The sequence below is a fragment of the Orycteropus afer genome, unplaced genomic scaffold (genome assembly GCF_000298275.1).
Source record: "Orycteropus afer afer isolate SDZICR_OR568_19922 unplaced genomic scaffold, OryAfe1.0 scaffold00067, whole genome shotgun sequence".
Taxonomy (NCBI): Eukaryota; Metazoa; Chordata; class Mammalia; order Tubulidentata; family Orycteropodidae; genus Orycteropus; species Orycteropus afer.
Window position 1 is genome coordinate 11,322,092 of NW_006921654.1, and position 16,235 is coordinate 11,338,326.

Consider the following 16,235-nt stretch of genomic DNA (forward strand, 5'->3'; position numbering starts at 1 on the left):
ATGAAACGTGCAAAGACCTGGAGTTAGAAAACCAAAAAGGAATAACACACTTGGCATTTCTCAAGCTGAAAGAACTGAGGAAAAAATTTAAGCCTTGAGTTGCAATACTAAAAGATTCTATGGGCAATATATTGAATGATGCAAGAAGCACCAAAAGAAGATAGAAGATACACAGAGTCATTGTACCAAAAAGACCTGGTCGATCTTCATCCATTTCAGGAGGTGGCATATGATCAAGGCCTAATGGTATTGAAGGAAGACGATGAAGCTGCACTGAAGGAATTAGTGAAGAACAAGGCTCCAGGAATTGACAGAATACCCATTTAGATATTTCAACAAATGGATGCCACGCTGGAAGCATTAACTCGATTATGCCAAGAAATTTAGAAGACAGCTACTTGGCCAACTGACTGGAAAAGATCTATATTTATACCCATTCCAAAGAAAGGTGACCACATAGAATGTGGAAATTATTGAGCAATAGCATTAATATTGCATGCAAGTAAAATTTTACTGAAGATAATTCAAAAATGCTTGCAGTATATTATATTGACAGAGAACTTCCAGAAATGTAAGCTGGATTCAGAAGAGGACATGGAAAAAGGGATATCATGGTTGCTGTCAGATGGATCTTGGCTCAAAGCAAAGAATACCAGAAAGATGTTTACTTTTATTTTATTGACTATGCAAAAGCATTCGATTGTGTGGATCATAACAAATTACGGGTAACACTGAGAAGAATGGCAATTCCAGAACACTTAATTCTACTCACGAGGATCCTGTACATAGACCAGGAAACTGTCATTTGAACAGAACAAAGAGACACTGCATGGTTTAAAATCAAGAAGGGAGTGCATCAGGGTTGTATCCTTTCACCATATTTATTCAATCTGTATGTTGAGCAAATATCAGAGAAGCTGGACTATATGAAGAATGTGTCATCAGGATTGGAAGAAGAATCATTCACAGCCTGCAATACACTGATGACTCCACTTTGCTTGCAAAAAGTGAGGATGACTTGAAGCACTTACTGATGAAGAATGAAGAATACAGTCAGCGGTATGGATTACATCTCAATATAAAGAAAACAAAAATCCTCACCACTAGATCTATAAAGCAGCATCATGATGAATGAAGAAAAGATTGAAATTGTCAAAGACTTCACGTTGCTTGGTTCACAATCAACGCCAATGGAAGCAGCAGCTAGGACATCAGATGATGTATAGCACTGGGCAAATTGGCTACAAAGGACCTCTTTCAAGTACTGAAGAGCAAAGATGCCTCCTTGAGGACTAAGGTGCGCCTGGTACAAGCCATGGTATTTTCAATTGCCTTATAGGCATGTGAGAGCTGGACAATAAATAAGGAGGACTGAAGAAGGGTTGATGCTTTTGAGTTGTGGTGCTGGCAAAGAATGCTGAAAGTGCCATGGAATGCTAAAAGAACAAATCTATCTGTCATGGAGGAAGTGCAGCCAAGATGCTCCGTAGAGGCGAGAATGGCCAGACTTCATCTCACCTACTTTGGTCATGTTGTCAGAAGGGACCATTCCCTGGAAAAAGGATGTCATGCTTGGTAAGGTGGAGGGTTGACAAAGGAGGGGAAGGCCCTAAATGAGATGGATTGACACAGTGGCTGTGGCAATGGACTCAAGTATAACAAGTATCGTGGAGCTGGCATGGGACCGGACAGTGTTTCATTCTGCTGTTCATAGGGTTGCTATGAGTCGGAGACAACTCAACGGCATCTAACAACAACAACAACTGTTTTTTTAATTATGTTCAGCAAGATTTTATTTGCATGTGATATTAATGATGTTGTTTGATAATTTCCATATTCTGTGGAATCACCTGTCTTTGGAATGGATACAAATATGGGTCTCTTCCAGTCAGTTGGCCAGGTAGCTGTGTCTCAAATTTCTTGGCACAGATGAGTGAGTGGCTCCAGCGCAGCATCTGTTTGTTGAAACATCTCAATGAGTATTCTGTCAACTCCTGGAACCTTGTTTTTTGCCAATTCCTTCAACGCAGCTTCGACTTCTTCCTTCACTACCATTGGTTCTTGATCATATGCCACCTCCAGAAATAGATGAACATCTACCAATTCTTTTTGGTTCAGTGACTCTGTGTATTCCTTCCATCTTCTCTTTTTGTTTCCTGGATCATTCAATAAATTGCCCATAGAATCTTTCAATATTGCAACTCAAGCTTTGAATTTTTTCTTCAGTTCTTTCAGGTTGAGAAATGCTGAACGTGTTCTTCCCATTTGGTTTTCTAACTCTAGGTCTTTGCACATTTCATTATAATAGACTTTGTCTTCTCAAGCTGCTCTTTGAAATCTTCTGTTCAACTCTTTTATTCTGTCGATTCTTCCACCTGCTTTAGCTACTCTCCATCAAAGGGCAAGTTTCAGAGTCTCTTCTGACATCTATTTTGGTCTTTTCTTCCTCTCCTGCCTTTTTAATGACTTTTTCCTTTCTTCATGGATTATGTTCTTGATGTCATCTCACAATTCATCTGGTTTTCGATCACTGGTGTTCTATGTACCAAAACTATTCTTTAGATGGTCTCTAAATCCCATAGGGATATAATCAAGGTCATATTTTGGCTCTTGTGGTTTTTGTTTTAATTGTTTTCAGCTCCAACTTAAACTTGCATATGAGCAGTTGATGGTCTGTTCCACAGTCAGCTCTTGGCCTTGTTTTGGCTGAAGATATTGAGCTTCTTCATTGCCTCTTTCCACAGATGTAGTCAATCTGATTCCTGTGTATTCCATCTGGTGAAGTCCACATGTATAACCACTATTTATGTTGTTGGAAAATGTATTTGCAAAGAGTAAGTCGTTGGTCTTGCAAAATTCTATCATGCGATCACCAGTGGCATTTCTATCACCAAGGCCATATTTTCCAACTACTGGTGATTCTTCTTCGTTTACAACTCTTGCATTCCAATCACTAGTGTTAATCAAGACATTTGGATTGCATGCTTAGTTTATTTCAGACTGCAGAAGTTGGTAAAATTCTTCAATTTGCTTATCTTTAACTTTGGTGGTTGGTGTATACATCTGAAAAACAGTAGTACTGACTGGTCTTCCTGTAAGGTCACGGCAAGGAGAAGAGGATGCACAAAAGTGGGGTTAAAGAGAAGTTTTTATTCTGCACTTCTGGGTGAGGTTTACGGGTCCCCAAGAGGGGCCCGGGCGAGGTTCACAGGTCCCTAAGAGGGGCCCGAGAAGTCGTGCGCCTGCCCAGCTGGGGAGGGTACGGTTTACAATCTTGCAGAGGACCTAAGTGGGGACACGGAGAGAAAGGTGGGGTCTAATTAACTGCTAGCATGGATCAGCACTTCATTAGCATGAGGGGTTTTCAAAGAGGAAGTTCATTATTAGCAGGACTTTCCAGTCTGGGCAGATTCTGCTACATCCTTCAGTTTTGTGTTTTGTGCCTCAGGCCTAACACTTCCTGGTAGGTTTATGGATATAATCCTAACACTGACAGCACTGTACTTCAGGTTGGATCTTGAAACATTCTTTGTGACAATGAATGTCACGTCATTCCTCTTCGATTTGTCATTCCCGCTACAGTAGAGCACATGGTTATCAGATTCAAAATGGCCAAAACCAGTCCATTTCAGCTCACTAATGCCTAAGATATCCATCCATTTAATTTTTGACAACTTCTAGTTTTCCTAGATTCATACTTTGTACATTTCATGTTCTGATTATGAATGGATGTTTGCAGCTGTTTCTTCCCATTTTGAGTCGTGGACATCAGCAAATGGAGGTCCCAAAAGCTTCACTCCAACCATGTCATTAAGGTCGACTCTATTTTGAGGAGGCAGCTCTTCCTCTGTTGTATTTTGATTGCCTGTCAACCTGAGAGGCTCATCTTCCGGCACTATATTGGACAATGTTTCAAGACTATTCATCAAGTTTTCCAGTAATATATCAGACAGTGTTTCACTGCTATTCAGTTTTTACTAGCCAACTCTTTGAGAAGTAGATGGCCACTTCCTTCTTCCAAGTCTGTCTTAGTCTGCAAGTTCTGCTTAAAACTATCTACCATGGGTGACCCTGCAGACATTTGAAATACTGTGGCATAGCCTCCAGCCTTACAGCAACATGCAAGCCACCACAGTACAACAAACTGACAGAGGAGTGGTCAATCACTGGTAGACTACTTTAGACAAGCTATTTGGTCTTATCTACTAAAGCTAACCATGTTATTGTATGACACAGCAATCCTACTTCTTGAAATTTGGACAGTTTATATGATAAAGAAGTTTTTAAAAAGTCAGGTTACAAAACATAATTTACACACAGAGACACATATCCTTGACTCTTATTTTGATACTTTATTGACTGTCCCATAGTTAAAAGATTGAAAAGGATATACAAATATTTTTTGATCATCTATATATGTTCGTTTTTGCTATTTTAAGAATATCAAATATTATCTATGATTGTAAGAGGATGTGTATGCAAGATAATAAATGTGTTTCTTGCTCACTGAAAAGAAAAAGAGTAATTTGTCTCACAATAAAACTGATTGTGCCAGAACATAAAAGATCATAAAAGACAAATGTGAAGGTTTTCAATAGTTGTAAAAGGTCTGAAAAGTGAACTGCACTTGTCCTGGCTTATAATATCTGCAAATAAGAAGTGTGAAAGGAGTGATGGAAAACATTAAATTTTAACAAAATAGGCTGAATACTGATGGATTTTCTTTGTAAGATGGAAAAAAGCCTGTGAAAAGGTTTTTCTGCAAAATGTTACATAGATTGTATATTAAAAAAAAACCTTCAAACAACCCTAAAATTTTGGATTTTCCTTATGTTTAATAACTGATTTCTGATCATATAGTCTGTTCTTAACAGTAAAATAGTATAAAAACAGTAAAAAGTTATTCTGTACTTTGAGAGTAAAAGTTCCACATACCACGAAAATTTTCTGTTTTCATGTTTTTTCTTTTTCTTTTTTTTTCTTTTATATAGAGCAGAGTTTGTTTTACATTCAACCTTTTGTGTACATTTAGTTTTACTCCCCATTTACCATCAAGTTTTCCAGTAATACATCAGTGTTTCACTGCTATTCAGTTTTTACTGGCCTATTATTTGAGAAGTGGATGGCCCCTTCCTTCTTCTAAGTCTGTCTTAGTCTCCAAGTTCTGCTGAAAACTGTCCACCATGGATGACCCTGCATGTTTTTCATTATGCTCTTAAATCCTTTATTTAAACTCAACTCCTTAAAAAAAACCAAAAACTATCAGTCCAAATAATTATTGTTCCTGACTGCTGTGTTTATTTTCATTCTACATCAAGACTATAAGGAGCTCTGGTGGCATACCGGGTAAGGCATTTGGCTGCTAACCAGAAGGCTAGCAGTTCAAATCCACCAGCTGCTCCATGGGATGAAGATGAGGCAATCTACTTCCAGAAAGATTTATAGCCCTGGAAAACCAACAGTCATCGCTATGAGTCAGAATCAACTCGATGGCAGTGGGTAGTGGGTGGTATCAAGACAATAATTCTTTCTTATCTTTAGGCCTAAATGATTTATGTTTATATTTTATTTCTTCTGACAATCCTTTTTTTTGGTCGGGGGGGGGAGGGGGATAAATTCAGGTCCCATACTGAAAATATAAAAGTCTTAACGTTTTTTTGACCTAAACTACTTTTGAGTTTTCCAGATGACCAGAGGGTAAACTATATTTGCTCCCAAAACTTATCAAAGGAGGAGTGCTAGAAATAATTAGATATGCTTGGGATTCTCCAGATTCTTAATTAGCTCACCACTCTGAATGCTGCTCCGTTATCAAGCCCACAACATGTGAAACACTGGCAAATAGAAGTTCAACCTTCTTAGGGTAATTACACAGATATGTCATTATTATGAATGCATTTCAGCAACTATTTATTTTTCTGGTTGGATAGCAGCATATTCATGTTCATGGGCAAAGATGGGCACAAAAACTGTTACAAACCAATGCTTTAAAAAGAAAAAATATTTTGTTTCTAGATTTACATATGCTCACCAACTGATAGGCCAAATTAAAGGGCCCTGGGATCTGACAATGCCCTAGCTGTTTATAATATGTTCTTACTCTTACAAGGTAGAAGTCACTGGGTGGCACAAATGGTTAGGTACTCAACTACTGACTTGAAAGGTTGGCAGCTCAAACCCACCCAAAGACACCTCTGAAGACAGGCCTGGTGATGCCCTTGTAAAAGGTCACACACAGCCTTGAAAATCCTGTGAAGCAGATCTACTCTGCACACATGGGGTCATCACGAATCAGAAGTGACTGGACTGAAACTAACAATAACTCTCAAGGTAATCACAGAGGGCAGTCTTATGGAAGAATGATACATTTATTATACTCACAGAGTGTATATATATATATATATATATATATATACACACACACACACACACACACACACACACACACACACACATATATAATACATTTATTATACTCATCGTGCCCCACTCTACTGTAGGTGGCTATTATAATGAATTAGGCAGAGCCATTCATCTTCCCATCCACACACCCCTACCTAAAAGACCCCTGCTACAGGTGACAAGTCAGAAAGAAACCTTCTGAAGAAGTATCAGAAGAACCTCGGTCAAGATAGAACCAGATTCTACGGGCTGCTGATACCACAGGGAATAGACTCATGTGTACAGTCTCCTCAGTAAGGCTGACTTTGTCTCATTTGTAGATAGGTACTATCAGAATGTACCAAGCGACTCTGTCCAAATTTCTAGGACTCAGTTAGTCTAGAAGACGACAATTTCGTGCAATGGACTGCTTAAATCAAGATCAGGAAAAGAATAAATTAATTACCTAAAATGATATGAATTAACTTAACTGTGGTTAGTGTTCTACTTTTAAAGACCATTTAAGAAAAATGCTTTTCTCCTTCCTGATCCATCTCTAAGCTTCAGTTCACAGTCTGTTGTTGTTGTTGTTGTTAAATGCCGTCGAGTCGTTTCCGACTCATAGTGACCCCATGCACAGCAGAACGAAACACTGCCCGATCCCGCGCCAGCCCCACAATCCCTGCTATACTTGAGCCCATCATCGCAGCCACCGGGTCAATCCATCTCGTTGAAGGCCTCCCCCTCTTTCGTCGACCCTCCACCCTACCAAGCATGACATCCTTCTCCAGGGAATGGTTCCTTCTGACAACATGACCAAAATAGGTGAGACGAAGTCTGGCCATTCTTGCTTCCAAGGAGCATTCTGGCTGCACTTCCTCCAGGACAGATCTGTTAGTTCTTTGAGCAGTCCATGGTACTTTCAGCATTCTCTGCCAGCACCACAACTCAAAAGCATCAACTCTTCTTCGGTCTTCCTTATTCATTGTCCAGCTCTCACATGCATACGAGGCAATTGGAAATACCATGGCTTGTGTCAGGCGCACCTTAGTCCTCAAGGAGATATTCTTTCTCCTCAGCACTTGAAACAGTTCCTTCGCAGTTGACTTTCCCAATGCTACACGTCATCTAATGTCCTGACTGCTGCTTCCGTTGGTATCGATTGTAGAACCAAGCAACGTGAATTCTTTGACAACCTCAATCTTCTCTCCATTTATTGTGATGCTGCTCATTGGTCCAGTTGTGAGGATTTTTGTTTTCTTTCTATTGAGACGTAATCCATACTGCAGACTGTATTCTTCAACCTTCATCAGTAGGTGCCTTAAGTCATCCTCACTTTCAGCAAGCAAAGTTGTATGGTCTGCATATCTCAGGTTGTTAATGATTCTTCCTCCAATCCTGATACCAGATTTTTCTTCATGTAGTCCAGCTTCTCGGATGATTTACTCAGCATATAGATTGAATAAGTGTGGAGAAAGAATACAACCCTGACGCACTCCCTTCTTGATTTTAAACCATGTAGTGTCCCCTTGTTCTGTTCGAACGACAGCCTCCTCTGGTCAAGGTACAGATTCCTCATGAGTACAATCAAGTGCTCGGGAATTCCCATTCTTCTCAATGTTATCCATAATTTGTCATGATCCACACAATCAAATGCCTTTGCATAGTCAATAAAACACAAGTAAACATCTTTCTGGTATGCTTTGCCTTGAGCCAAGATCCATCTGACAACAGCTATGATATCCCTTGTTCCACGTCCTCTTCTGAATCAGGCTTGAACCTCTGGAAGTTCTCTGTCAATATACTGCTGCAAACGTTTCTGAATTATCTTCAGTAAGATCTTACTTGTGTGCGATATTAATGATATTGTTCTATAATTTCCACATTCTGTGGGATCACCTTTCTTTGGAATGGGCACAAATATGGATCTCTTCCAGTCAGTTGGCCAGGTAGTTGTCTTCCAAATCTCTTGGCATAACTGAGTGAGTGCCTCCAATGGGGCATCTGTTTGTTGAAATATCTCAATCGGTATGCCATCAATTCCCGGAGCCTTGTTCTTTGCCAGTTCTTTCCTTGCAGCTTTGACTTCTTCCTTCATTACCATTGGTTCTAGATCATATGCCACTTTCTGAAATGGATGAAGATCGATCAGTTCTTTTTGGTACAGTGACTCTGTGTATTCCTGCCATCTTCTCTTGATGTTTCCTGCATCATTCAATATTTTGCCCATAGAATCTCTCAATATTGCAACTCGAGGCTTCAATTTTTTCTTCAGTTCTTTCAGTTTGAGAAATGCCGAGCGTGTTCTTCCCTTTTGGTTTTCAGACTCCAGGTCTTTGCACATTTCATTATAGTAATTGGGTTTGTCTGCTCGAGCTGCTCTTTGAAATCTTCTGTTCAGCCCTTTTATAGTTCACAGTTTATAGTTCAAAAATTTACAAAATGTGTTTGTAAATGAAACAATCATTCAACAGTATCTTGCTCCAGCTGACCCCTTAGAATTCCAAAACAGAAATACAATACAAATCATTGATACAAATTATAAGCTAAGGTTATACAGACAATATTATCTGTATAACCTTATAAATAAAGACTTATTATCTTTATCTGCAAAGTACTAAAAACAATGGTTGAATACTGTACAAAGTGCCTCTACTAATTTACTTCACTTTTTATAATCATGCTATTTGTATAAATTCAGTAAGAATCTTGTCTTTCTTCCTGTAAGATACAGTAAAATAATAGCTATGATCATGCCAAAAATCTCATTTAATGATGAAGCTAAGGTTACTAGGAAGGAACAAGGACTGTGCCTCACACGTGGAAACTATTCTTACCAGGCCCTCCCAGTGAAATGGCCTGTTGCCTCCTTACTCCCCACAGAATCCTAGCCTTACAGGTAGTAAAGATGCCACTGAATACAGACAAGTTTGGAGATCTCAAAGAAAGAGGCAGACGTGAACTGGATAGTTTCTGATTCCTGAACTTAGAAGGCACACTGACTGGAGTTTAGGGAAGAAGGGGTGGAAAAGAGAACAAAAATCCAAATCCAATATAAACAAGTAAACACAACAATTCCCTTCTGGCACATAAAAATAAACTTTAGGGACCTTACAAACCTCAAGACAGAAGTTAACTCTGAAGCCTTAGTGTGTTATGATTTTAGTTTGCTAACCATACAAAGAAGATATCTTGACCACATAAATGAAACAAAACATTAAATTAATGATGCTGCATCACAAAATTACCAAGCTAACTTCAGTGGTCAAATCCTTGTCCTCAGGACCAGAGCACTGACCGTTATGGAGAACCCATGGAAGTGACACTGAGCCTGTGCTCTATAAGCGTGACAAGGGTGCACATCACATCCGCAGTCAGAAGGAAAACAGGCAAAAAGACACAATGCACTTTGAGATAAACCAAAAACAGCAGGGCTGCCAAAACACATAAAGCCTTGAGCATTTCTGTAAGTTAGAGCAGCCCTCCGCAAACAACTCGATACCTGACCTTTGCAATGATTGTGGTCTGAAGACACGTCATAGCTTCCGCAGATATGATAATTATGTGATAAAACTGCTGTTTCTCCACCACACAGACTAATCATACAATTGGCAACTTAACAACTCAGTGTTAAATGAGCTTTCTTCTTTGAATATCTGTTGTGCTTTTAATATGATAAGCCATTCTGAAATCTGACCTTCCTTGCAACTTCTTTGCAAGTAAACTTTTCCATTTTAAATGCTTTTGTCTCTCACTTTCTTTGCCAAAAGGAAAGAAGAAAACCTCAACAAATTCTAGCAGCCAGGTCATATACGTGCTACTATGTCACTCCTGCTGGTCCACACAGCAGATTGACTTGCCCAGCTTCCCAAGAAGTACATGTACCCCTGAAATATACATACTGGGCTAACATACTGTCACTTTCCTTCTAAAGGAGGTGTTATCACATATTGCTGCTGCTTCCAAACACAGCCCAACTCACTGCCCCAGTGGGTGCGGCTCACCTTGACCGAGTTGTCCTGGCTGGAGGTAGCAAGAATGTGCTCGCTGTCCGGGTGCCAGTCCAAGCCGTGGATTTTGGAGAGGTGGGCTGCGAGATACTCCACTGCTGTACTAGGTTTCTGCAATACATCAGCACTGAGCATCGTCATTCACAAAGAACTCACTGAGTCTCTACCATGTAACAGTCCACTGGGGGCTGCGTGAGGACACAGAAACATTACCACATAAGATCTCTACACTTCAGAAACTCATTTTATTTTCAAGCCAAAGGTCTCACATATCTATGACTTAGGAAGAAACCAGAAGTTTCCCCACACATGTTCAGCTGATCAGATGGTGGTGAAACTTCAGAGTTGATAAGGTAGAACTCTAGTGAATTTGACACTGTAGGAGGTTAGTGAGCCTCGGCATTCTGTGTGCCATTACACATTATTGTTGTTGTTATGTGCCATCAATCCTGACCCGACTCATAGCAACCCCTCCTTGGGTTTCCGAGTTAGTATCTCTATGGAAGTAGATTGCCAAACCTTCCTTCCGAGGAATGGCTGGTGGGTTTGAATCGCCAGCCTTCTGATTAGCAGTAGGGTGCCTTAGGCACTACGCCACCAGAGCTCTTGCCATTCTACATACAGCCCCTTACAGACCCAGTTTATTTCTTCTCCAATGTCTCCTCTTGGAGTTGCACCTAATTTTATTACCAGTTTTTATTCGAATTACTGGGGAGTGAGGTGATTCTGCTTTTGTTTCTTGGACAGGAATCTCTTGACTCTGAATGAGGGGGCCACATCATCACCATGGCAGTGAAAGGGAGAGGGCACTCCATTTGGTTTTGTTTAAAACAAAACAACAACAAAAGGCTGATTCAGCTCTGCTTCACACATGCTCTGTAATCAGCCCAGATGTCTAACTATCTCCCTGACCAGTCCCATTTCATAGCTTTAGTGAAGGATTTTAGGTAGTGAGTGTTCTTCACCTTTGGGTAGTGCAGTGTGCAATTTCTGCTCCCCTTCCTCACAACCACCCCAGAAGAGGGGCATATAAGCAAACCTCTATCCTGAGGCCAAAACTACCAATCTTAAAGCAATTGAACACTAAGATTCTAAAAGGGAAAGAGCACACAGATCACAAAGAAAACAATATAAATGATTAATGAGTATATATAAAATGAACAAAACCAAAGGGAAACCTCAGATACATATTAAAACAGAAAATTTTTGAATTTATCAGATTAGAAGATATTTATAAATTAATATTCAATATTGGTGAGGCTTCAATAGTCACTGCCAGCATACATATAAAACAGTACATATAAAATAGTACATATAAAACCCTTTTGGCTAGAAATTTGGTAATATTTATCCAGACTAAGATTTTCTGTCCTTAAAAGAATAATACAAGTTTACAAAAAGCTTGAAACAGGAAAGATGTTCACCTTGGTGTTATGTGGAACATTAGAAAACCAGAAAACAACCTAAATGGGAAAAACATTATCTGCTACAGTGATAGATAGATAGATAGATAGATAGACAGACAGACAGATAGATCGATAGATATAACCTTGTACGCAACTTGGGTGCAATATATAAGCACTACAAATTAACCATTTTATTTAAATCAGTATTATATTAATTGTTATGCTGGTGACAACTTAAATAAAAGGGGAAAGAAGAACTATAACTAAAAGAGATGTAAGACAAAAATTAACATACAAGAGAGTATATATACTTATGAAATCGTCATCTTACCAAACAGCTACCTTTGGCACAGGGTTTCAGCCAGCACCCAGCTCCCTAGGAGGTCTTGATGTCCCATCCTCAGGATGAGGATCTGCCTCGCCCAATCCCTGCTTTGCGTCCCCCTCCCCTCTGCAAATGCTGGACAATACTGCCTGCTGAGCGGGGAAGGGAGCTACGCTGCAACTTCATGGTCAGCACTCAAGTCGGGGCATCTCCGGAACAAGTTTCAGGAAAAGGCTGAGGTGCTCTAGCCTCAGGTTTCAAAGCAGGAAGCAGCATTACACCTCAGATCTGAGAGAAGTTGACTGGTCTGTGCATTACTACCCAATCGTCAGCATTAGGATGTTGGGGAGGCCCTATCCCTGCATCCTTACTCTCACAATGGCAGCATACTCAACTCCCAATAGGCTTTCCACTGCAGCAGCTGCCTGGACCTCTGCACCTCTTTCATGTCTCTCAGTGACATGGGCAGATGCAGAGAATACATACGATCTTCAGGGTCTGAGGCTGATGGGACGTCCATACCTAATGGAGGATTTGGGCATAAAGAGTACCCTACCTCATTGATTTATATCAGAAGCACTGAAGATGGTATATGCTCTAGAACTAGTTTCATTGTGCAACCTGGACAGAGATCAGAAGCCTGCTGACCATTCTAGAACAGTATGTGGTCCCCAAGGCTTGATCTCAATGACACACTTGCGATTATTATCTTTATTTTGAAGATGAAGAAACTGAGGCTGAGAGAGGTTATAGTGGCTTACCTGATGTCACAATTAGGAAGCTAAGACCCTTAGATTAGGCCAAGTTCATTTTCTTAACCACTGATCATACTGCCTCACTCCCCTACTTTTGTTCAACAATAAACTGACTAAGGAGGAGATACCATCTGGTACTATGAGCTGATCGTGCTGTACAGGGTCCTCAGTCCTGATACTCACAACATCTTTTTCATGCTCTCAGACAGGGGCCAAAGACCAACTGGGGGGTGGGTAGATTACTCACCCGCTTGTCCCATATCCGAACATCACCATCATGACTGGTAGCAAGACAGTTAGCATTTTTTTTATTCCATTTGACCTGCGAGGCACCCGCTGCAAAGAGAAACCCGAGGGGAGCAAACTGTGCCTTCAAAGCCTTTGGAGGCAGAGAGAACACATACAGGAGTAGTGATAATGAGTTCTGGCTGAACAAGCGCAGGATCTTTCCCACTTCTATGACTGAACCAACTCTACCATTAAAGGCAAAACGAAGCCAAAAAAATAAATGAATTAACACATCCTAATTGAGGAGATAATCTAACTTAGAGCAAAAATCCACAGGTTACATTCCAGCAGAATCAGCAGGGACATGTGACATGTGGCTCATCGAGGCACTGCTTGTGGTAATTTACTCATCACACAACCAGGCCCTTCATCATCTCCACCGACATCAACCTTCTCCGAATCGGAAGAGACACAGCTCTAATACCTGCCTTCTCCTCTTTTTTTTTTTTTCAAGAGGGACAGTCTTAGAAAAACACAAGCTCAAGATGAAGCGTAGCTGAATAAGCCCCAGTGTTAACCAAATCTGCCCTCAGAAGGTTATCTACACCCCTCCCTAAATTCTTGTCTCCCATCGGCAGAGTTAGACACGGCCAATGACACTGTGTTTACTCAGAAAAAGGGGACACCCTGGGCCCTAGGTGAACGTAGGCCTTTTCTCACTCTGCCAGTACAAGGAGGTACCAGTAATTATGAAAGAGCTGTTTCAGAGAGGGGGCATGATGAAATATGCCAGAAGGGCTGAGACGTGTAGAAACCCAGGACATAATGGTTCTTCTAGTTTAAAAAATCAAGTTAACTAAGTCAAACCAGAACCAAAAGGTTGGTCCACCTTCCTTTCTCATCCTATCCTTATCATACACATATATTACTTCTTTGTTACTTCTCCCTTTTGATGCTCATTGTACAGGAAAAATATAGTAGCTACTTCACAGAGTAACCCAATTGAAGAAGCCCAGAGAATGTGATAGTTCAAGGACTTATAAACTAACTGGAAACAGAGTTAAGGCCTAGAACTTGTACTTGACTAAGGATGTGCTGTAGTGGTTTTGGAGAGGGCATCTTTCCCGTGTTTGCTTTGTTTTGTTTTTCCTTGAAACATAGCACATTTCAAGCTACCCAAGAATGAGTGCCAGGGACCACCGTAGCTGAAGCAACTTAGCGTATTACTTAGGAGGCTCCGTTCTTTGCAAAACAGAGCATCAGCTAGAGGAGAAAGTAAAAAGACCTTACTTACACTCTTGAGAGAGTTACTTGAAGATGTCCAAAGAATATAATTTTTTCAGTGTTCCATAAGAAACATGAAGGCTCCCAAAGGATTCTGGGAACCTTGTAATGTAATAGTGCTTTACTAGGATCAGTGACACCAGGGTCAAATGGGTGGAAGTACAGATGAACTAAGACTGGCTGGATGCTGACACCTATTGAAGCTAGATGATGATTACTGCAGTTCATTTTCTTCTATTTGCATATGCGCTTGAAATTTTCCACAACAAAAAGTTTATATACAAACCAACCAGATTCCTCTCCTTGAAATCTGAAATAAGTTCTTGCCCTACACTCAACAGCCCTGACTCTAGCCTCTGAGAGCAGCCTGAAGCCAGCCCTTTGCAACATACAACTTATCATTTGACCCAGCCAGGGCAGAGCATTGGGAAGTGGGCTGGTCAGAGCGGGAAAAGAAATGGACCAAAGTCAAGCTAGGGCAGGGCATACTCACCTACAGCAGACAGTGCAACTGTAGGCTTCCTTGTGTCTCTGAAATAAAAGTCAGAAATCAAATATGGGCTTTGCATCCTCTGCACACCTTTCTTCACTGTTCTCTCAGGGGACACTTGGAGTTAGATTTGCTGTGAGGGCCTTAAAAAACATAGAGGCCTGTCTCCCTCAAGGTAGATGAACTTTCTCAGCCAAATTCAACTAATGCTGTGCCTGAATTTTGACTCATACAACTGATCCACAGGAAACAAACTACATGATTTTGCATGACCTGGGGAGACTTTGATGGGGGGAGGGCACAAAACACTCCCTTCCGGGTGGCACTTCTCCTATTGGCAACAAGGTGACAGTCACATAAGGGGGACTCTGAAGAATCTTCCCAACAGCACTATAAGGGTAGATTTCAACTACTCCTGGTCACAGTGGGAGACTTGGAGAGATGGGCTCCATGGTTCACTACTGAGTTGGAGAGGTGACTTCTATACCACATGATAAAATGACAGAACTGGGTGGTACCCCAGGGCTGAGTGGGCTAGATAAAGAAAACCTGAGGCTTTAGCTTCCTGCTTAGAAAAAACAAAGAGTCATACATTTTTAAATTAGGAAAATAATTGTTTCGTGTAATGAAGGACACTCTAATCCTGCCTCGTTGGTCTGAGAGTTGACTTCTCCCATGTCCCCTGGATGCTGTGATCACCCCTCTAACATGCTAATCAGCACATGATGCTGTGTCAGCTGCGCACACAATTATTCCCTAAGAGCCTTGCTCTCTGGTCCGTCTGGTCCATTCCACCTCCAGCTCTGGCTTGTCTTCTGCCTAACCCTAACCCTAACCACCTGTCAATGTCAAGCATCACAAAGCCACTGCCATTTGGGAAGCAAAGGATCCTGGTAAGGGGAGGGGGTGCCGCACATGGGGGACCATACAGACGACATCCTCAGAGTATTCACCTTTATTAGGACAAAGGGAACTCTGCTCCACAAAGAAATAAAGGAATAGGTATTTATAAGCACTTGTGATGCTGGTGGTGGCACTGAGGAAGAGGAAGACATGGGAGGTACAGACAACAGAGATGAACCCTTTTGCACATACAGTACTGTGCTGTCAGTGAAGGCAAACATGGGCATGCAGGTAGATAGATGGGTGGACAGGCTGAACTATTAGGTATGTCTATGAAGCGGAGAGTGTACCCAAGACCATGTACAGGGTTGGAAGACAATGGTCCTACAAGTGTATTTGTATGATCTGTAAGAATTCCCAGGTGTATAGTAGAGCTGACAAGGGACAAGGTTGTAGTCACTTCTTGGTCACAGCCAGCTACCCAGAGGGACCAAGAAGTTGAACTGGTGGGCT

At 41.0% G+C, this 16,235-nt stretch overlaps 1 protein-coding gene across 1 annotated transcript in view; it reads right to left on the reverse strand.

Moving 5' to 3' along the window:
* Positions 1-16,235, reverse strand: part of WDR59 (WD repeat domain 59) — a 133,640-nt gene that overhangs the window by 80,839 nt on the left and 36,566 nt on the right. The window contains 3 exon segments of the mRNA XM_042780888.1: positions 10,386-10,502; positions 13,125-13,213; positions 14,883-14,920. Coding sequence (XP_042636822.1) covers positions 10,386-10,502; positions 13,125-13,213; positions 14,883-14,920 — 244 coding nt within the window.